Source organism: Cnephaeus nilssonii, assembly GCF_951640355.1.
Source record: "Cnephaeus nilssonii genome assembly, chromosome: 2".
NCBI classification, from domain to species: Eukaryota; Metazoa; Chordata; class Mammalia; order Chiroptera; family Vespertilionidae; genus Cnephaeus; species Cnephaeus nilssonii.
In genome coordinates, this window is record NC_137073.1 from 4,375,080 (window position 1) to 4,398,300 (window position 23,221).

Here is a 23,221-nt window from a genome sequence, read left to right on the forward strand (position 1 = left end):
AACAGAAAACTAACATAATGTTTACAATGGTAAAACAAACGGCATAGGGAAGGGCTGGCCTGGAGGGCCAGAAACAGAAGCCGCAGCAATAACCTTAGAACAGGGGTCCTCAAACTATGGCCCACGGGCCACATGCAGCCCGCCGAGGACATTTATCCGGCCCGCTGGGTGTTTTTGCCGCCGCTGCCTGTCCTGCTTAGCAGCCAACTCGTCCCGGGCCTGCGGTGCACATGTGTGGAATGTGCGCCGCACTCTCCAACTCCCCTCCTTCTCTCTGAGGGACAGTGAACTGGCCCCTGTTTAAAAAGTTTGAGGACCCCTGCCTTAGATGTTATCTCTAAGGAAGAATATAGTAGTTTAAATCCAAGCCTGCTCCTATAATAATATTCTTAATTAACTTAAAGGCTTTGAGCATTGCTGGGTTAAATGGTAAACATCTAAATATTTTTTTTAAAAAAACTGAAACATTAACTGCTAGACAAGTTTTAATTTGCCTGCTCATAGTTTTTATTACAGAAGGTCTCTTGTACTTTGTTGAAGGTATATTTTCTTGAAAGTAAAAGTTCATTTAAAGTACGTTCATAAATGTTAATCTAAGAAATGCTGACTGTTTTGAAAAATTAAGGTTTCTAAAAGTGAAGAATTATACTTAATGGAAGGACTGAGGCATGGTTATGCATTTTTGAAGGACATAGAAAGAAGGTTTGAAGGCTAATTTTGAAGTGAGATTTGTAAAGGTTGTGTATGTGATAAGAAGGAAAAGAGAAATGTTAAAAGGAAACTAATGAAATGATACAGGCCAGTAAGCCAGGACAAGCAGAACAGGGAAACTGAGATATTTCAACAGCAGTTTGCAACCATCTAGAAAACTCTATCTTCCCTAAACCAAGGACTCTTAAGAGTAAATGATTTGTATTTTGCCTCCCTAAACAGAGGGTAAATAGCTATGTCAAAATACTCAAGAAGACTGATAGCAGAAATATATAATCTTTTGGTAAAATCAAGTTTGAAAACCTTCCTAGGGTTTGAATTTTAAGAAAAGTTTTGTGGTTTTTTTTTACCTAGAGTTGTCTGTAGGTGATTCCAATAGGCCCTGGAATGCCTCAAGATCTTCCTACAAAGGAAATTAGGGACAAATTTATTAAGAACTATGTACTGGGTATCTCTTCTACTTTAACTCTCTCAGGTTAGAAGGCCTCCTGACTCAAGGCCTTCGTGAGTTTCTGGTTCATCACCATCGACCGGAAGACTATGTTTGTTCTAATCAAGACTTGGAAGGGAAGCAAGTTGGAACCCTCCTGGGAAGGACTTTACCTGTCTTCCTTACCACAAAGACTGCTGTTCGGACTGCAGTGTAAGGTTGGACCCATCACACATGGGTTAAGGGCAGACACACCTCAACTGGAACAGCCATACCAGGACATATCCCCTTAAAATTGATGCTAAAAACTCTGGGCTCTCTTAATAACCATCATGTACTGAGCTTTATTTGCTTTAGGAATCTGGCACATTGCTGGGGCTTACAATGTGGGCTGGAGAAATGTGTACAATCTGGATCATGCTTACCCAGTTAAGTTATCAGTTATAGATAACTTGAATGACTTGGATATTTCAGCCTTTAGTCAAAAGATTGGCAAGGACTAGATTTAGGAGTAGATGTCACAGGACAAGATCCTCTAGACCACTGCCACCACCATGCAAATAGAAGTAGGATATAAGGGAATGAATGCCTGGATGGAATGGATTAAATATTCTGTGTACACCCTAAATAAAAGCCACTGTTACGCTTGTGCAGCTGGAAGGCTAGGGGTCTAAGTGGTCCCATTTCCATTCGGATGGACCTCAGACAGTAACGGGATGGAATATGTGCTTGCCTTGTACCAGGATGAAACCACCTGGGGAAATGCTTCCTGTAAGACTCTCGCCCTGTTGTTCCCATTCAACCGAGGTAAAGAGCTAGGACCCCCCACCCAAAAACAAAAACAACTATCTGGCCCGTCCTCTGACGTACACTATACCTCCTGCCTCTCAAGGGGGGGAACAGTGCTTGGAGTTTATGAGAAATTTATCTGGATGCGTAAATGGCCGAGTATCCTCAGAAGCCCATCGTGCTGCACTGTCGGTACCCCGTGCTGATGTCTGGTGGTGTTATGGGGGACCCTGACTTGTGGCCTTGCCCAGCAGTTGGAGTGGACCTTGTGCTCTGATACAATTGGCCATCCCTTTGACATTGGCATATCATAAACCTTTTTCAATGGACAGACAGACTAGGAAGAGGAGAGAGCATCTGGAGGGCTCCTTGGATCCCCATATACACACAGATCCCATTGGGGTTCCAGGAGGAGTGCCAAGGAGTTTAAGGCTAGAAATCAGATTACCGCAGGGTTTGAGTCTGTCCTGTGCTGGTGGCCCACTGTGAACAAGAATGTAGTGGATTAATTACATTTTCTAGAACCAGCAAAGGCTCGTTAACTATGCTTGAGATGCAGCTAAAGGGACAGTGAACAGCTAGATGCCAGCAGCAGGGTGACCTGGGAGAACAGGTTGGCCTTGGATATGATTCTGGCATAAAAAGGAGGAACATGTGTAATGTTGGGGCCAGTGCTGTACATCCATCCCTGACAACACAGCACAGGAACCATCACTGAGCCTAAGGCATTGGCAGCTTTAGTGACGAGTGAGTTGGAACCTGGGATCGATGTCCTTTCTCTGATGCACTAGAGTGATGGTGTCCACTTCACCCCTTTGATTAGGAGCTACAGTGATGGGATGTCACATCATCCATGTCTTATCCAAAGGCTAATTGAAACTGCATTGACCAAACAGCAAGTTAGTCTTCTCTTAGACACTGCAAAGCAGGAAAGTCAATGAGTATCAGCCAAGTTTGAATGAAGAAAAGAGTTTAAATAAAGAAAAGGGGGAATTGTGAGAAGAAACAAATAATTATGAGAAGAAGCAAATCATCTTTTCTGTCAAAGAACAGTTTAGACAGCCGCCATTTTGGACTGCGTGACTTGGCAGCCGCCATGTTGGCCACATGGCTTGCAGCTCCCCTGGGGACCGCCATCTTGAAACAGCAAAGGCCAGCCCCTCCCTTTGAATTAGCCAGTTGTGAGAGATTGTGTGCCTGAGCTCCAAACAAGAGCAAGGGACAGGTCACGTGCATCAGGGATTATAAATCCCGAGCAGACCGCCTACTCAGTGTGCGCACGCTTCCAGGCCATGTGTGCGCACCCTTCTCTGTAGGAGTAAAGATTTTTGCCTTGCTACCTGGCTCCTGAGTATGTTTTGTGTTCTGCCAAGACCCCTGACTTGGGGGACTCGCATTGTTTCTAACAGGGGTGATGGTGGAAGAATTGAGCAAGAAAAAAATAATTCATAGACATGAACAACAGTGTGGGCATTTCTGGTGGTGGGGGTGGAGAACTGGGGGCATAGGAGGAGGAGGGTATATTGGGATATAAATGGTGATGGCTAAAGACTTGACTTGGGGTGGTGAACACACAATACAGTGTACAGAAGATGGGTTGTAGTATTGTGCACCTAAAATCTGTATAATTTTATTAACCAGTGTCACCCCAATAAATTCAATATAAAGAAAAAAAAGAAAAGGGTAAGCATAGTTATTTTAAATTTTGCTTCTGATAATTTTGGCCCAGATTCAGAAAAATTGCTTGTAGGAATATTTGATTCTAGGATGGTATTATTTTTCTCCAGAGTGGAGTTGTTTTTTATGCCAGGCACTTGTAGGCATTTGTGATCTGGGAATCATCTTCATCTGGTATCAGAGATAGAAATTACTTGAAATTGGGCTGCAATCCCTGTGAAGGCCAGTGCCCTTCACATTCATTCTTTCTTTTTTTAGATATATTTTATTGATTTTTTACAGAGAGGAAGGGAGAGGGAGAGAGAGTTAGAAACATTGATGAGAGAGAAACATCAATCAGCTGCCTCCTGCACACCCCCTACTGGGGATGTGCCCGCAACCAAGGTACATGCCCTTGACCGGAATCGAACCTGGGACCCTTGAGTCTGCAGGCCGAAGCTCTATCCACTGAGCCAAACCGGTTTGGGCCACATTCATTCTTATTCATAAGACTAGAGGCCCGGTGCATAAAATTCGTGCACGGGGGGTGGTGGTGTGTGTGTCCCTCAGCCCAGTCTGCACCCTCTCCAATCTGGGACCCCTCGAGGGATGTCCAACTGCCTGTTTAGGCCCGATCCCGGTGCTATACTGGCAGTTGGACATCCCTCTCACAACCTAGGACTGCTCCCTCCCAACTCCTTGCCTGCCTGCTTTCCTGATTGCCCCTAACCGCTTCTGCCTACCTGCCTGATCACTCCCTAACCACTGCCCTGCCAGCCTGATTGATGCCTAACTGCTCCCCTGCCAGGCCAATTGCCCCTAACTGCCCTCCCCTGCCAGCCTGGTCACGCCTAACTGCCCTCCCCTGCCGGCCTGGTCACCCCTAACTGCCCTCCCCTGCTGGCCATCTTGAGGCAGCCATCTTGTGTCTACATGGGGGCAGCCATCTTGTGTGTGGGAGTGACAGTCAATTTGCATATTTTTCTTTTATTAGATAGGATAGAGGCCTGGTGCATGGGTGGGGGCTGGCTGGTTTGCCCTGAAAGGTGTCCAGGATCAGGGTGGGGGTTCCCTTGGTGCGTGGGGCAGCCTGGGCAAGAGGCCTGTGGTGGTTTGCAGGCTGGCCACGCCCCCCAGTGACCCAAGCAGAGGCCCTGGTGTCTGTGATTTATTTATCTTCTATAATTGAAACTTTGTTGCCTTGAGTGGAGGCCAGGGCAGGGGAAGCTTGGCTTCCTCCATTGCCGGGGGCAACCCAAGCCTGCTTGCTCCAGCTCCATGGCTGCCGCCATCTTTATTGGGTTAATTTGCATACTTGCTCCTGATTGGTTGGTGGGAGTGGCTTGTGGGTATAGTGGAAGTACGGTCAATTTGCATGTTTCTCTTTTATTAGATAGGATATGCCTTTCCTTCTTGGCCCCAAATTTCAGCTCTCTTCTTGGTAGCCCTCCAAAATTGGAGTTAAGTGTTCAAGGTCACACAGATAGTGGTAGAGCTAGCAAATCAATCTTGGCTGTCTGTCCTTATATCTGGGTTATAATAACCTACCATGCTGCCCACCCACACCATGAGGGAAGGGTTTCTTTGTTTAGTTTCCCATTGTGCACCCACACTTAATATGGCACATGGTAGATATTCAGAAAATATTCATTAAATTTAAGAATGAATCTGCTCCCATTAGTAATGTTATAATGTAGGTATTTCCAATTTCACAAATTGTTGAGTGGCATGTTGGGCTTACAGGTTTGATGTTATTTTATGTTTGTTCTTTTAATTTGCTTTTTGCCGATGGTGATTATTTGTTTTGTATTGTTTCTGAATTTGTATTTTGATAAGAATTGGAAAAGCTACTGGCCAAATTTACCTGGAAACTTGCATCAGTAACTCACTGACCATTTCTTGTGCTTAAAGTTTAGTATATTATTAGAAGCTCAGTAGATGCTGACTAAATTAAAAATGTAATGAGAAACAACTTCTGAAATATTTCAAATGTTTTTTGTTTCTGTTGTCATCCTTTAAGACTGATGAGACAATTAAGTATTTCAAATTTAAATAATTGTCTAAAATTTACCTTTTTTTAGAGAATCTTATTTAAAAAAACGTTTACTTCCTCCTTAGAGTTGAAGAATGGATTTGTTGGAGTTGAAGAGATTTATGGTTCTTCTGTGGAAGAATTTTATTTTAAAGGTAAGTTGAGCTATATATAGGATTATTGCAACATCTAAGAGATGGTCATGGGAATAATCTGACAGTCCAGTCACTGCATTTCGTTCATACTGTGGCAGTTTCTGGAGCGGGGTTATCTCTTGCACATAAGTGGGGTCCTCAGAAAGTGAAAGAATAGCAGAAATGACTCATAGGAGGAGAGAAAGACAGTCCAGGAAACTGCTGCTAGTGTACTAGTATATTGAGCTTTTTTTTTTTTGCCATCTATATCTTCTTTTATGAAGAGGCTGTTAATATCAAATAGCCAGTCATTTGCGAAGTTAATATGCTCTTCGGCTAACAGTCTCCTTTCCTCTCGCAGCGCCGGCAGTGCACGGCTCTGGTTGCGGAGCTCATCCTGACTGTCCTGTTCGTTGGCGTGCTTCTGTTAACACGCAGATTTGCGGCTATCACGAAGAGTGGGCCCTTCAAATACTCTCGGCAGCCTGTTAATCAGTTGCCTGTATTCCTCAAAGAAGTCCCTTCTAGGGTCTGGGAAATGGCTTTTGTGCCTTCCAAAAGTGTTGTGGTGAAGGATATCGTTGAAACTGTGAAAAGAGATTTACACTACAATTTTAAAGGTTAGAAATTAAGGTTTTCTGGGGGGAAAAAAGCATTATTAAATTGTTTCAGTGAAGACACACTTGCAACCTTTTCACTGGGCATAATCTTCCAAGTAAAACATTGTAAGATGTCAGCATAACCAGGTAATAATCTCCTAAGTATAACAACATGGCTTGGTTAAACTTGAGAGTTAAATTCAGATAAAAATATATTTTCCTAGATCTCAAAGCAAATAGTAGTATTTAAAAACTAGATGATCAATTTATTTTATTCTAGATTATTATCCAATCCTGTGATACTCAATCTTCCTTGTTTCTAGTTGTGTTGTTTAAACCTTGGGAAGTATAACTCCAGGGGTACATGATGGCGTGTCAAAGGTATTCAAAGGGACAGCATAAGCAGGAGTGCTCCTTCTGGAAGCATACAAAGTTGTCCGTTATTTCAAACATTGCTTCGATAAAAATGTTGCCCGAGTCACAGAGGAATGCTGTATAGAAGACTCGGGCTATTTAGAATTATTATAAAAGTTCCCCCTTCTTCACTTACTCTCACATTCTTAACTCAATTTCTCTCCTCTTCCTCCCAGAAATAAAAATCATCAGGAGTTTGGTGGGCATCTCTCCAGTGCCCCCACTCTTTATACACATATGTTTATTCAGCAGCGTATTTTTTTCAATCTTTTTTGTTGTTATTGTTTCTCAATGGATTTGAGAGTCCTTGAGAGTAGGTGACATCTCAAAACATTTTTTATTATAAAAATACCATTGAAGCTGAAGAATGCAAAATCTCAATAATTTTTTAAGTATACACCACAAATATTCTAATAAATTTAGTCTCTTACAGGCTACTCTGGGTTACCCAAAATATTCTGAAATTTCCATTCTGATTCCTTCTTTGATACATGGGATTTTTAGAAGTATATTATTTAACTTCCGAACATCTGGGGATTAGTTATTATCTTTCTGTTGTTGCTTTTATTTTAATTTCCTTGAATAAGAGCATACACTTTATAATGTCAGTTTGAAATTTTGAGAGTTGTTTATGGCTAGTTTATAGAGTATTTTGATAAATGGTCCATGTGCATATGTAAGACTGTGTTCTGTAGCATTTGCTTGTGGTGTCCTATGAATGTCACCTAGGTCAAGTTGGTTAATCATCACGCTTTCCAAACCTCTTGTGTTCTCACTATTTTTTACCTACTTATTCCTTTAGTTGTTGAGGAGGGTATTACATTTTCAACTAGGTGTCATCAATAATTAAAAGGTTATACATATTAAAATAATATTAAAATTTCCTTTTTGCTTATTTATTTTGAAATTATTAGGTCATGAAATCTTTCTGTTGAATTGCTTTAAAAATATTTCTCAATTCTGAAATTTTCCATTTCTCTCTAAAAAAATATTTTATTTTTAAATTTACTAACTATAGTAACTTTAGAATCCCTACCAAAAAGTTCTGATATCTGGATTACTTGTGTACATTTTTTCTCTTAAGTCATTGAGTCCTGTTTTATAACATTCTAGAGGCCTGGTGCATGAAAATTTATGCACTGGAGTGGGGTCCCTCAGCCCAGCCTGCCCCCTCTCACAGACCAGGAGCCCTCAGGAGCGGGAGGATCAGGGGAAGGTGATGTCCCCATCACACCTCTGCTGCTGCCACTGCCGGCAGCACAAGCCTTGGCTGGTCCTGGTTACCTGAGCCTCAGGTGGCCCTGGGAGGCTGGGCAGCCGCCTTCCGAGGCTTGCCAGCACCTTGGGCCGGCCCTGGGCAGCTGGGGGGCTGAGGGCAGGGCTGGCCGCACCATGCACCTGCAACCCCCCAGCTGGGCTGAAAGGACTGGGGGACTCCAGCGAGCCTGAGGGGACTGGGTGCCACCATCTTGTGGCTATGGGAACTGCCATCTTTGTGATGGTGTGACAGTCAATTTGCATATTCCCTCTTTATTAGATAGGATCTTATATGTATTCATTTTACTTTATTTATGAACCTTTTTTATTTTATTGTTGACAGTATTACAGATGTCTCCCATTCCCTCGCCCCCTCTTACCTTCCTATATATCTTATATTTTAATAACAGAAATTGTGGGTGAAAAGTATTAGAGGCTTTTTAGAGTTTAAGTTTTCTTCTGGAGGGCTGTCAACTTGATTCCAGTGAAGACTGGTTTAAGTTCCAGTAAGGAGTGCTCTATTCAGTTTTCTTTTTACTCCTGAGGGACACCTCTTCTCCTAGGGTGTGGTCATTGCTCTTAGGGTGTGGCCTGCCTAGGGGTCAGCTGGAAGTCTGGATGAAGCCTGCCTACCTTAGTGAGGCATGGACTCCATTCTTGCTCTGAGCATTGCCCAGCTGCTGCAATCACTGCCCAGCATTGTGTCCTGCCACCTGCTGGTTTCTTGCAGTCTTACCCTGTGCATGCCCAGGGTCGGAGCTGGCCACTGATTTCAGGGGAATATACATGCTGAATTTTCACCTCACTTCTCTGCTATTCTCTTCTCTTTGGAATTTTGCCTCTTAAGTCCCATCCATTTTGGCAGCCTGAACTCTCACCTCTTTTTCTTCAACTCAGTAAATCAGCAACATTTGGCAATTGCTTTCAGGGCAATTCACCTTGTGCATTTCAAGCAGTTTTATAGATTTTGTTCAACTTTTATGCAGTGGGAAAGTTTAATCTTATGTAAGCTACTCTATCATAGCTAGAACTGGAAGTGCTTATATGAGAATTTTTAAAATTTTTGCTGGTTATTTCCAAGCATTTTACATTACTAGAGACCTGGTGCATGGATTTGTGCACTGGTGGGGTCTCTCAGCCTGGCCTGCGGGGATCTGGCCAAAACCGGCTCTCCAACATCCTCTGAGGGGTCCTGGATTGCGAGAGGGCAGTTCTTGGGTGATGCACCTGAAATCAGGGTGTTGAAGCCTTTGTTATCCTCTTCACATCAAAAACATGTTTACAGGCTCCTACTGGCCAAATCTGAGATAATTTAAGAAAAAAACATGTTTACTCCTAAGAAAATGTTTAGTGTACACAAATTATATACTGATATTTAAAGCCTAAGTGTTATATCTTAGAACTACAATTGTTGTCACATTAAAAGAATTTCAGTTATGTTAAACTTGATTTAGGCTAAATTCCTTGACGGATGAGCTCAAATATTGAAACATAATTGTGGCAAATAAGGATCCAAGATGGCGATGGAGTAGGTGGAAGCTATACTCACTTCCTCTCAGGACCAAACTGGAATTACGATTAAATTATAGAGCAATCAGCCTGAATAACCAACTTGCTGAAGACTAGCTGAAAACAAGTCACTGATACATCTGATAAGGGATTAATATCCAAAATTTATAAAAAACTTATAAAACTGAGCAGCAAGAAAAATTAATTAAGAAATGGGCAAAGGACCGGAATAAACACTTCTCCAAAGAGGACATACAAATGGCCAATAGACATATGAAAAGATACTCAGTATCACTAATCATTAGAGAGATGCAAATTTAAAAACATGATGAGATATCACCTCACCTGTCAGAATGGCTACCATCAACAAATCAACAAACAAGTGCTGATGAGGATGTGGAGAAAAGGCAACCTTCATGCACTGCTGGTGGGCATGCAGGCTGATGCAGCCACTGTGGAGAACAGTAAGGAGTTTTCTCAAAAAATTAAATATAGAACTGCCTTATGATCCAGCGAGTCTACTTTTGGGAATATATCCTAAGAAACTTGAAACACCAGTCAGAAAGAATGTATGTACCCCTGTGTTCAAAGCAGCATTATTTACAGTAGCCAAGATCTGAAAACAGCTCAAGTGTCCATCAGAAGATGAGTAGATAAAAAAGGCTGTGGGACATTTACACAATGGAATACTACTCGGCTGTATAAAAGAAGGAAATCTTACCCTTTGCAATAGCATGGATGCACCTGGAGAGCAGTATGCAAGTGAAATAAGCAACAGAGGAAGACAAGTACCACATGATGGCACTCATATGTGGAATCTAATGAACAAACTGAACTAACAAGCAAACTAGAAACAGGCTCATAGAGAGCAAGCTGATGGCTGTCAGTGTTGGGGGCTGGATGGTGGGGGTGGAGGGACTGGGCAAAAAAGAGAAAGAGCTCATGAACAACAGTGTGGTGATTGCCAGGGGGAGGAGGGGCTAGTGAGATGGAGGAGGGTAAAGGTAGGATAAATGGTGATGGATGGAGACTTGACTTGGGGTGGTGAACACACAATACAGTGCACAGATAATGTGTTGTGGAATTGTACACCTGAAAGCCGTATGATTTTGTTAACTAGTGTTACCTCAATCCTCATATATAAAAACCCTGGATCGTAACGACCAGTAATGACTGGAGGCTGACCAACTGGAAGTCAGTGCTGGCTCTGCCCCCAAGCAAGCGGTAAGGGGCAATCAGGCAGGCAGGCAGAGGGGTTAGGGGTGATCAGGTAGGCAGGCCAGTGGTTAGGGGTGATAAGGTAGGCAGGTAAGTGGTTAAAGGTGATCAGGTAGGCAGGCCAGCGGTTAGAGGAGATCAGATAGGCAGACGGCCCCTCATTGGGCTGGCCCTGCCCCCAAGCTAGCGGTTAGGAGCAATCAGGCAGGCAGGCAAGTGATTAGGGGAGATCAGGTAGGCAGACCAGCGGTTAGGGGTGATCAGGTAGGCAGATGCCTCCTCACTGGGCTGGCCCTGCCCCCAAGCAAGCATTAGGGGCAGTCAGGCAGACAAGCAAGTGGTTAGGGGAGATCAGATGGCCCCTCGCAGGGCTGGCCCCACCCCCAGCCAAGCAAGCCATTGCACCCCAGCCTGTCACCTGCAGAGGGAGGCCACTGGTGGCAGAGGAGGGGGGGGCAGCGCTGCACAGATGGCAAGCAGTGGCAGCAGTGGGGGTGGGGCCAGCTGCCTGCAGCCTGGGGAAGGAAAGCCCCGATAGGCTCTGATCTCAGGCCAGGCCTAGGGACCCTACCCGAGGGGTCCCGTATTGTGAGAGGGTGCAAGCCGGGCTGAGGGCCCCCCTGAGTGCATGAATTTTTGTGCACTGGGCCTCTAGTAAATTTAATAAAAAAGAAAATAAATAATTGCCTCAAATATTAAAACTATAAAGTGGTTTTATTCCTCTATTTCTGACTATTTTTTATTTATATGTTAGAAATCACAATAGTATCAGACTTTGAATAGATTGCATAGATAAATTTTGTTTATATTTTCCTTTAAGTTGGAAATTTCAAAACACAATATGAAACACCCTTTTCCTTATAGTTTCTTCAGTGTGCAGTTAGTATAATGAGGAATTGTATTCTAAGCTTGTGATAAAACTTTGGCAACTCCTAAAAATTTTATGCACTCCAAATATGCATTAGTTCATTATACCAATGTTTTAGCAACAGTGGTTTGAAATTTATAATATTTTGATAGCCTTTCATCCATGTAAAGTGTTTTCCATTTTAAAGATAGGAAGGACTGTCAGACATTGTGTCTTTAAGTGATCAACTCACATATTAGAGTTTTCTCTCTTTACAGTTCAAGGCTTTCCTTCAGAAAGAGATTTTGAAGATTATGTTAAGCAAGAGAATAACTCTGAAAGAGTGATGGTTGCTTTTGTTTTTGACCATGAGTTCAAAAATAGCCATGATCCTCTGCCACTTAAGGTAAGAAAGTTTTTTGTAGAAACTCTATGGTTATACTTCTAGTTTCCAGGGACTTAATGAAGTGGAAGTATTTTATAATCCGGGAGACTGTAATTTACCCAAGATCATACTGCTTATACATAGCAGAGCAGGGATGTAAACCCAAATCTAACCACGTCAGTGTCTCTGCCTTTATGCACCAGGGCTTTGTGTTGGTGGGGGAAGATTTGAATTCACTGCCTACCCAGCCTTCTACTTATAAGTCAGTCATAGGCAACAGTGACCACTGAGGGGCCCCTCTTGCCGCTGTATCTGGCTCGGCAGCAGCCTCCAGCTCTGCACGTGGCGGTGAGCCGTGTACGTGCACGTTTGCTGGGCAGGGGACCGGGTGACCGAGCAGGTGCAGCTTGAGGTCAGGAGCATAGAACACAAGAAGGAAACTTTCCTCTTTCTTTTGAATGAATCTCATCATTTCTAAATCTAAACCTGGAAAATAGTGCTAAGACTTAGCCAGGCTAACTTAGAATTAGGACATGTGTAGACACTAAAGAGGAGTCTGGTGCCAGTCCCCCAGGAGGAGAGGCAAGGACAGTGCTTTGAACTTAGTGTCTCTGGTGTTGAGAGAAATAAAGTGTTCATGGAACCATAGTTGCGCATTTAAGACACAGATGGTTGACAATGGAACGAAAAGTAAGAAAAGCCCCAGGTATAAGTAGGTTGTGGGAAGCTTTTCATTCTGTCCTCCCACCCCCTCATCTCTTTCCTAGATGCCAACTTTCCTCGTGCCTGAGTGCTGCATAGTTTAATTGTTGAATGAAAGATAGTACTAATTCTGGAGAACTGCATGAACTTCTATGTAGGATTCAATGCAATAGTTGAGCAGCAGGGTTAAGACAGAAATCAGTAGGATCAGGAGGGGCAAGCAGAAGACATAAGTCAAGACATAAGTCTTATGTTACTGATACTGGTGTGGGCTTAGCAGCTTGCATAGAGCCTGCTCCAAGTGTCTCTGTGCGGGTTCAAGCTTCCCCTTATGCCTTGGATACCTCCCTGACACTGCTCCTCTCCCTTGGCTGATTACTCTGACTTAGCCTTAAGATTGCTACTGTGACTCACTGTACACTGTCTCTTCCAACCACACCCACTCCTTTACTCCTTGGTACTTCCACACATTTCCTATACATATCTCAGGCACTGATTTTACTATAGCATAAATATACGTAATTTTCCTCTACTAGAATTTGAGCTCCTTGAGTAACAGGGGCTCTGTCTTAATCCTCCAATCCTATATAAAGAGGTAATATGCAAATTGACCATCACACCCTCACAAAGATGGCTGCCTATGACCAGGTCAGCAGTGGGGTTAGTGAGGGGCGACCAAATGACTACACAAGCAAGCTGTGTGGGGCAACCAGGCCAGCAGGGGGGTTAGTGAGGGACGAACAAACGACTGCACAAACAGGCTGTGTGGGGCAACCAGGCCAGCAGGGGGGTTAGTGAGGGACGAACAAACGACTGCACAAACAGGCTGTGTGGGGCGACCAGGCCAGCAGGGGGGTTAGTGAGGGACAATCAGGCTGGCGGCGGGGGGGGGGGGGGGGTGGCAGTTAGGGGCAACCAGGCTGGTGTGGGGGCAGTAAGAGGTGGCCACGCTGGCAGGGGGGCAGTTAGGGGTGGTCAGGCTGGCATGCAGAGGCAATGAGGGGTGAACAGGCCAGTATGGTGGGGCAGTTAGGGGCGACCAGGGAGGCAGGCAGGTGAATGATTAGGAGCCAGTGGTCCAGGATTGTCAGAGGCCCCTGGATCGGGCCTACACTGGCAGTCGGACATCCCCTGAGGGGTCCCGAATTGGAGAGGGTGCAGGCTGGGCTGAGAGGACACCCTCCCCGCCTCCGCACAAATTTCATGAACTGGGCCTCTAGTATGTAATAAGTGCCTAAAACTTCTGTTGTGATAACTGAACATATGAATATTTACCTTGACTTATGTCTTCTGCTTGCCCCTCCTGATCCTACTGATTTCTGTGTCTTGACCCTGCTGCTCAAGTATTGCATTGTGTCCTACATAGAAGTTCATGCAGTTCTCCAGAATTAGTACTATCTTTCATTCAACAATTAAACTATGCAGCACTCTGCATTTACATTTGAATATACTCTTTTATCCTCAGGCAGGATTCTTCTTTTTAAAAAATATATATTTTATTGATTTTTTACAGAGAGGAAGGGAGAGGGATAGAGAGTTAGAAACATCGGTGAGAGAGAAACATTGATCAGCTGCCTCCTGCACACTCCCTACTGGGGATGTGCCCGCAACCAAGGTACAGGCCCTTGACCGGAATCGAACCTGGGACCTTTCAGTCCACAGGCCAATGCTCTATCCACTGAGCCAAACTGGCCAGGGCTCAGGCAGGATTCTTATGTTAACAATCACTTCTAGGAGGGGAAGGTTTTCCTCATAGGACACTTATTGAGCATAATGGGAAGAGAAATTAACAAAACCTTTTGGTATATTTCCTTTTAGTTTGCAAGCAGCTGTCTGTCTGGGGCAAGTCCATCTACAGCCTTGCAACCAGATTGTGCTCACGTCCTGACTTCACACCCACTGCTGCAGCCTCAGCCTGCCTTTGGGCCATAGGCTCCCATTGCACTTTAACGTTCTTTTGTTGCTCATTCCTGCTTAATTATGCTTTTGTTTATGGATATTGTTTGTTTCCATTTGCTCCTTGTAGGTAAAATATTATTTGCGTTTTAGTAGTTCTCAGAGGAACATGTATATGGAGTTTTTCGGACCTGAAAGCTGGGAAACAGATACTCTCTTTCCAAAGTCTCCTTCCATAGGACCCAGAAATGAACGAGACCCAACTGGAGGGAGTCCTGGTGAGCAGATCTTCAACCACACTTACTTAAATAATCCTAGTTTTACAGTAAGAACAATCACTATTTGTACATATATTTCCTTAACTTTTTTTCTTTTCTTTGTTTTTTGTTTTTGTTAATCTTCACTCTAGGATATTTTTCCATTGATTTTTAGAAAGGGAGGGAAGGAAGGAGAAGTGGGGAGAAAGAGAGAAAGAGAAACATCCCTGTGAGAGACACATCGACTGGTTGCCTCCCGCACATGCCCTGACTGGGGCTAGGGATCAAGTCTGCAACCGGGGTATGTGCCCTTGATTTGAATCTAACCCAGGACCCTTCAGTCCACGAGCTCATGCTCTTTCCACTGAGCCAAACTGGCTAGGGCTATTTTTTTCAACTTTAAAAATGTATATATTTTTATTGATTTCAGAGAGGAAGGGAGACTGCCTTGACTCCATTGTATACTTTTGCCTCCTTTGTCAAATATTAATTGAGCATAATCACTTGGTCTATTTCTGGGTTCTCTGTTCTGTTCTATTGGTCTATGTGTCTGTTCTTGTGCCAGTTCCAGGCACATTAGAGAACAGTGGCGTTGTGATATAGCTTAATATTGGGTATTGTGATCCCTCCAATTCATTTAATGTTGTCCCAAAGTTCCCTTAGACCAGTGGTCGGCAAACTCATTAGTCAACAGAGCCAAATATCAACAGTACAACGATTGAAATTTCTTTGGAGAGCCAAATTTTTTAAACTTAAACTATATAGGTAGGTACATTGTTATTAACTTAATTAGGGTACTCCTAAGCTGGCCTTTGCTAAAAATTCAAGGGGCCAAAGAGCCACATGTGGCTCGCAAGCTACAGTTTGCCGACCACTGGTCTAGAAGATCTATCCAATGATGTCAGGGGGGTATTCAAGTCCCCTATTATGATATATTGGTGTTGATCTTTGTCTTTAAGTCCTCCAGGAGTTTTTTAAAATATACCTGGGTGCCCCTATAATGGCTGCATATATATTTACCAGGGTTATATATTCTTGTTTTATCCATCCTTTTAGTATTATAAAGTGGCCTTCATTGTCTCTTGTTATGGCTTTCATTTTGTTAGATATGAGTATTGATATCTAAGCTTTTTTTTTCCCCATTTCCATTTGCATGGAGAATTTTTTCCATCCCTTCACTTTCATCCTTTGTGAGTCTTTTGTTCTGAGGTGGGTCTCTTATAGACACTATATATATGGATCATGTTTTCTTATTCACTCATCTACCCTATGTCTTTTGATTGGAGCATTTAACCCTTTGCACTCGCTTGCTTTTTTCTCGATTCCTTTATTCTACTCAGGATTTAATTTTTTAAATACCCCAGATTTTACAAAGCGCGGCAGTAGAATAAAAAACTGGAGTTTCTTTTCATACAAACTTATTTATTTGGATTTTTTTATATTTCAAATTATTGATACATTCAAAGAGTATAAAAAGAGCTGCTACCGAGGCTAACCGTGTTGAGTCATACTCGACATCCGAGTGCAAATAAAGCATTTAAGGTTATTATTAATAGTTACTTACTTTTGCCATTTTTACTCTTTATGCCTATGTTATGTTCATCCCTCTCCCTATATTTCTTCTTCTTACAATAATCTCTTTAGCATTTCTTGCATTGCTAGTTTGGTGGTCATAAACTCTTTTAGGCTTTTTTTTTTTCTCTTGTCTGTGAAGCTTCAAATTTCACCTTCAATTCTGAGTGATACCCATGCTGAAGTGAATGGTCTTGGATTCAGTCTTTTGCTTTTCATTACTTTGTATATTTCATGCCACTGCCTTCTGGCCTGAAGTGTTTCTATTGAGAAGTCAGCTGATAGTCTAATGCAGTGATTCTCAACCTTCCTAATGCTGCGACCCTTTAATACAGTTCCTCATGTTGTGGTGACCCCCAACCATAAAATTATTTTTGTTGCTACTTCATAACTGTAATTTTGCTACTGTTATGAATCGTAATGTAAATATCTGTGTTTTCTGATGGTCTTAGGTGACCCCTGTGAAAGGGTCATTCGACCCCCAAAGGGGTTGCGACCCACAGGTTGAGAACCGCTGGTTTAATGAGAGCTCCCTTGTAGGCATCCTTCTGTCTCTCTCTTGCAGCCTTTAAGATTCTTTTTGGCCTAAACATTTGCCATTTTAATTATATGTCTTAGCATAGGTCTTTTTGAATTCATCTTGTTTGTGACTCTATGTTTCCTGGACTTGTGTGACTTTTTTCTTTACCAGGTCAGGGAAGTATTCTGTTGTTATAATAGGTTCTCTATTCCTTTCTGAGATTCTTCTCCTTCTGAGATCCCTATTATACATATGTTGTTAGTTTTCATGTTTCCCCTAAGCTTTCTTAAAGTCTCCTGCTTTTTCCCTCCAATCACTACTTTGTCTTCTCATTTACAAATTCAGTCTTCAGCTTCTTCTAGTCTCCTGTTATATCCTTCCAGAGTATTCTTTTTTATGATCATTGTTAATTGTTTAAAGTATTACATATTTTTCCTTTTTCCCCAACTGATGCCCCCCACCACCACCACTCCTACCCTCTAGGACAAGCCCCCACTGCCCCAGTGTCTGTGTTCATTGGTTATCCATATGCATGAATACAAGTCCTTTGATTGATTTCTAACCGCCCCCTCTTCCTCTGCCTTCTCTCTGAGGTTGAATGGTCTGTTCAGTGTTACCTTGTCTCTGGATCTATTTTTGTTCATCAGATTATATTGTTCATTATATCCCACATATCAGTGACATCATGTGACATTTATCTTTCTCTATCTGGCTTATTTTGCTTAGCATAATGCTCTCCAGTTCCATCCATGCTGTTACAAATGGTAAAAGATCATTTTTATAGCAGCATAGTATTCCATTGTGTAGATGTACCACAGTTTTCTAATCCACTCATCTGCTGATGGGCACTTAGGCTTTTTCCAAATCTTAGCTATTGTAAATTGTGCTGCTATGAAATAGGGATGCACAATCCTTTCTGATTGGTGTTTCTGGCTTCTTGGGATATACAATGATTGGTCAGATTATTATGATCTCTGAATGCATAATAATCTGGCCACTCAGTGTGTGTGTGTGTGTGTGTGTGTGTGTATGTATATATATATATATATATATATATATATATATATATATATACATACACACACATATATATATACACACACACACACACACACACACATATATATATATATATATATATATATATATATATATATATATATATATATATATATTAGAGTCCCAGTGCATGAATTCGTGCATGGGTGGGGTCCGGCCAGCCTGGCCATGGGGAGAGGACATGGGCGGTTGGCCGGCCGGCCTGCTGGTTGAACTCCTGGTCGAGGGGACAATTTTCATATTAGCCTTTTATTATATAGGATATACACTGAGTGGCCAGATTATTATGCATTCAGACATCATAATAAAATAATCTGGCCACTCAGTGTAGTCCTAGAAGTGGGATTATTGGGTCAAATGAAAGTTCCACTTTTAACTTTTTGAAGAAACTCCATACTGTTTTCCACAGTGACTGCACCAGTCTGCACCAGTCTGCATTTCCACTAGCAGTGCATGGGGTTTCTTTTTCTTCGCATCCTCGTCAGCTCTTGTCATTTGTTGATTTTTTTTTATGATAGCTATTCTGCAGGTGTGAGATGGTACCTCATTGTTGTTTTGATTTGTATCTCTCGGATGATCAGTGACTTTGAGCATGTTTTCATATGTCTCTTGGCCTTCTGTATGTCCACTTTCAGAAAGTGTCTATTTAGGTCCTTTGCCCATTATTTTTATTGGATTGTTTATCTTCCTTTTGTTAATTTGTATGAGTTCTCTGTAAATTTTGGAGATTAAACCCTTATCTGAAATAGCATTGGCAAATATGTTCTCCCATGCAATGGGCTTTCTTGTTTGTTGATGGTTTCTTCTGCTGTGCAGAAGCTTTTCATTTTGATGTAGTCCCATTTGTTTATTTTATCCTTAGTTCCCATTGCCCTAGGAGCTGTATCAGTAAAGATATTGCTACGACATATGCCTGATATTTTGCTGCCTATGGAGTTTTCTAAGATTTTAATGGTTTCCCATCTTACCTTTAAGTCCTTTAACCATTTTGAGTTTATTTTTGTGTATGGTGTAAGTTGGTGATCTAGTTTCATTTTTTTGCATGTATCTGATGAATTTTCCCAGCACCATTTATTCAAGAGACTGTCTTGACTCCATTGTATGCTCTGGCCTCCTTTGTCAAATATTAATTGAGCATAATGGCTTGGGTCAATTTCTGAGTTCTCTGTTCTATTGGTCTATATGTCTGTTCTTGTGCCAATACCAGACAGTTTTGAGAACCGTGGCTATGTAATATAGTTTGATACCTGGTAATGTGATCCCTCCAACTTTGTTCTTCTTTCTCAGTATTGCTATGGCTATTTAGAGGTGGTTTTGTTTTTTTTTTTATTCCAGATGAATTTTTGGAGAGTTCTTTCTAGGTCTGTGAAATATGCTGTTGGTATTTTAATGGGTATTTAATTGAATCTGTAAATTGCTTTGGGTAGTATGGACATTTTAATGATGTTGATTCTACCAATCCATGAACACAGTATGTTCTTCCATTTGTTTATGTCTCCCTGTATCTCTTTTTTCAGTGTCCTGTAATTTTTTCAGTACAGGTCTTTTACCTTCTTGATTAAGTTTATTCCTAGGTATCTTAATTTTTTTGGTGCAGTGGTAAACGGGGTTGTTTTTTTAGTTTATCTTCCTGTGAGTTCACTATTGGTGTATAAAGAAGCCATAAATTTCTGGGTGCTAAGTTTGTATCCTGCTACATTGCCAGATTCACTTATTAAGTCTAGTAGTTTATTTTTAGATATATTTTATTGATTTTTTACAGAGAGGAAGGGAGAGGGAGAGAGAGAGTTAGAAGCATCGATGAGAGAGAAACATCAATCAGCTGCCTCCTGCATACCCCCTACTGGGGATGTGCCCACAACCCACGTACATGCCCTTGACCGGAATTGAACCTGGGACCCCTTTGATTCCAAAGACCGACGCTCTATCCACTAAGCAAACTGCGGCTCGCAAGCCACAAGCGGCTCTTTGGGCCCTTGAGTTTTTAGCAAAGGCCAGCTTAGGAGTACTCTAATTAAGTTAATAACAATGTACCTACCTATATAGTTTAAGTTTAAAAAATTTGGCTCTCAAAAGAAATTTCAATCGTTGTACTGTTGATATTTGGCTCTGTTGACTAATGAGTTTGCCGACCACTGCACTAAGCCAAACAGGTTAGGGTAAGTCTAGCGGTTTTTTTGATGGAATCTTTTTATGTGAAATATCATGTCATCTGTGAATAATAATAGTTTTACTTCTTCTTTTCCAATTTGGATGCCTTTTATTTCTTCTTCTTGTCTGATTGCTATGGCTAGCACTTCCATTACTATGTCAAACAGGCATAGTAAAAGTGGGCATCTCTGTCTTGTTACTGTTCTTAGGGGATATGGTTTAGTTTTTGCCCATTGAGTATAATGTAGGCTGTAGGTTTTCTCTTATAATGCTTTTATTATGTTGAGATATGATTCCTCAATTCTCACTTTACTGAGAATTTTTATCAGGAAAGGGTGTTTGATTTTGTCAAATGCTTTTTCTGCATGGATTGATATGATTATGTGATTTTTTTGTCTCTCAATTTGTTTATGTGATGTATCACGTTTATTGATATGTGAATATCGTACCATCCTTACATCCCCGGAATAAATCCCACTTGGTCATGGTGTATGATCTTTCTAATATTTGGCAATTTAATTATAATGTGTCTTGATGTCAGTCTTTTTCGTTTCATCTTGTTTGGTACTCTGTAAGCTTCTTGGACTTTTTCTTCTCAATATCAGGGATGTTTTCTGTCATTATTTCTTCAAACAGGTTTTCTATTCCTTGCTCAGATTCCTCTCCTTTTGTATCCCTATTATGCAGATGTTTTGTTTCATGTTGTCCCAAAGCTCCCTTAGGCTCTCCTGCTTTTTAAGTCTTTTTCCAGTTGCTGCTCTGCCTGGTTGTTTTTTCATACCTTGTCTTCTGGCTCACCGATGTGGTCCGCAGCTTCTTCTAGTCTACTGTTGATGCTTTCAGTTGTGTTCTTTATTGCAGCTATGTCATTCTTCATTTCTTCTTGGTTCTTTTTCATTTCCTCTTGATTCTTATACATGTTGTTGAGGTTGTCTTCCATCCTTTTCAGCATTCTTATGACCATTGCTCTGAATTCTTTCTCTGATAGGTTGCTGGCCTCTAATTTGTTTACTTCCTTTTCTGGTGATTCCTCCTTTTCTTTTGTATGGTGGCTATTTCTTTGTCTCCACATTTTTGTTCCTGTCAGGGTATTTGGTTATGTGGCCCACTCTTTACCTCCTTGGTCAAAAGGCACAAAATACAACTAGATAAGACATGACACAGAGGGAACAAAACATGAATGTATTCATGACACCGATAACCCTAAATAAAGGTGACCACCAGAGAAAAGTGAATTAGGGCAGAGAAAAGAGTGCAACTATTCTATTCCCATTTTCCAAAAATAGATGAATATATAGATAGGCCTGAGTTTTGTGAGTGAAACTAATTAAGCTATTAGTAGAAGAAGAGAGCAAGCAAGGAGAGGAAAAACAAAAGCATAAAATGAAAACAAAAACAAACAAACAAAAAATAATTGGCTAACACAGAAAGAGAAAAGAGATGGGTGCATGGATTTGGAGCAGGGGAGATGAAATTAGATATATGAGTAAACCAATAGAGAGTACTATATAGTAATATGTCAATAAAGCAGATAAAGAAGATCAGTTTTTAACAAGGAGTCAAAAGAAAGGAGAGATAAAAACTAAATCAGGAACATGAGAAGAGAAACAGGATGAAAAGGGGAGAAGTGAGGAAGAAAAAGTTGGCAAAAAGGATAAAATGAGATAAAGTAAAATAATGATAAACAATAAAAATAGAATATAGAACAGTAGTCCAAAAGAAATAAAAGGTAAAAAAATAAATAAGTAAATAAAGTAAAAAAAATAAAGAAAAAGAAAATTTTAATTTCTTAAGTAAAAGATAAAAAATAAAAAAGTGAAGCAGTGAAGTGTCATTCACCTCAGCTGAGTTTAAATGTTCCATGGGGGCTGGTTTAAGAACCCTCTCTACTGTTCTGTCTGCTGTGTCTGTTTCCTGTTAGGTAGTCAGCATCATGTGGAAGTTCCCAGTGATCCATTGCTTCTCTGTGTCAGACTCCACAACTTGGTTTCAGGCAGGTGGGATCAATTTGCCTGCTTTGTTTTTTTGCCTGCTTTCAGTTGTGTTTACACAGTGTCTATTTCTAACCCAGCCCCTGCTGTATTAGTGGCAGTGTTGCTGTATTAGTTTCTGGGACCAAATGGATTTCTACCCAGTCCCCGAGGACTCCTGGGGGTAGTCAGAAATCTTGTTTCCCTGCAAAGCTCAAGGCTAGGTGCAGCTGTGCTAATAGGAGGAGCCCGGTCTTCAGGAGAAAATGGCTGTTCAGGGTTGGAGGGACCAGACTGTTCCAGAGCTGGCCTCCTGATCGCCTCTTCTCACCCTGCTCCCCAGCTTCCACAAAACCACCTTCCCCTGGACCGCAGCCTCAGTGAGTGTTTGTATTTGAAAGATCCTATGCACTGGGTTTAGTGAGTAAAAGCAAGGAAAACATAAAGACAGAGCAACCGTGCCGCTGTGTGTCTCTCTCCCCCCAGCACTGTGCCACTGGTGCAGAACTTCAGGCTGCCTTTCTGGGCACAGCCTCCCACCGCTGTGGGCTTAGTTCTAGATTCTCCTGCCAGCAGCCCTGTGGACCCCCTTCCACAGTTGAGTGTTACGCTGTCCCCATGGGATGCAGACTTGGTGCAGCGCAGTTTCCTCCTGACCCTCCCATCCTGTTTGTGCGTGTGTCTCTCTCTCCAGCCCAAATCCCTGGTCCTACCATTCTCCAAGCATGCCCCTTGCTTTCTGGCCATGGATTTCCTTCCCAGCTGCATTTAATTTGCCAATTCTGGGTGGATGTTATTCGATTCAGCTGTTTCTTTTATCTGCTCTGTGAGAAGGCTCAGGACAAGTCTTCCTATACAGCCACCATTTTGTCTCTCTCTTCCAGTGTTCTTAATTTCAGCTGTGTTATTCTTCATTTTTGCTTGATTCTTATGCATTGTTTCATATCCTTTTTCATGATGGTATAATTCTCACTCAGCTCTTTACAATTCTCATTATGTTCTTTGTAGTTTTCACTAAGTTGTTTGAGCATCCTTCTAACTATTACTTTGAATTTTTTAACTGACAAATTGCTTGCTTCCATTTTATTTAGTTACTTTTCTGGTGATTCCTCC

At 41.8% G+C, this 23,221-nt stretch overlaps 1 protein-coding gene across 1 annotated transcript in view; it reads left to right on the forward strand.

Annotated features, from left to right (window-relative positions):
• Nucleotides 1-2,081: 2,081 nt before the first annotated feature.
• LOC307110038 (phospholipid-transporting ATPase ABCA3-like) overlaps nt 2,082-23,221 on the forward strand; it is a gene marked incomplete at both ends in the record, with an annotated part of 237,702 nt that continues 216,562 nt past the window's right edge. Inside the window, 4 exon segments of the mRNA XM_079789076.1 lie at nt 2,082-2,122; nt 6,191-6,372; nt 11,875-12,002; nt 14,710-14,857. Coding sequence (XP_079645202.1) covers nt 2,082-2,122; nt 6,191-6,372; nt 11,875-12,002; nt 14,710-14,857 — 499 coding nt within the window.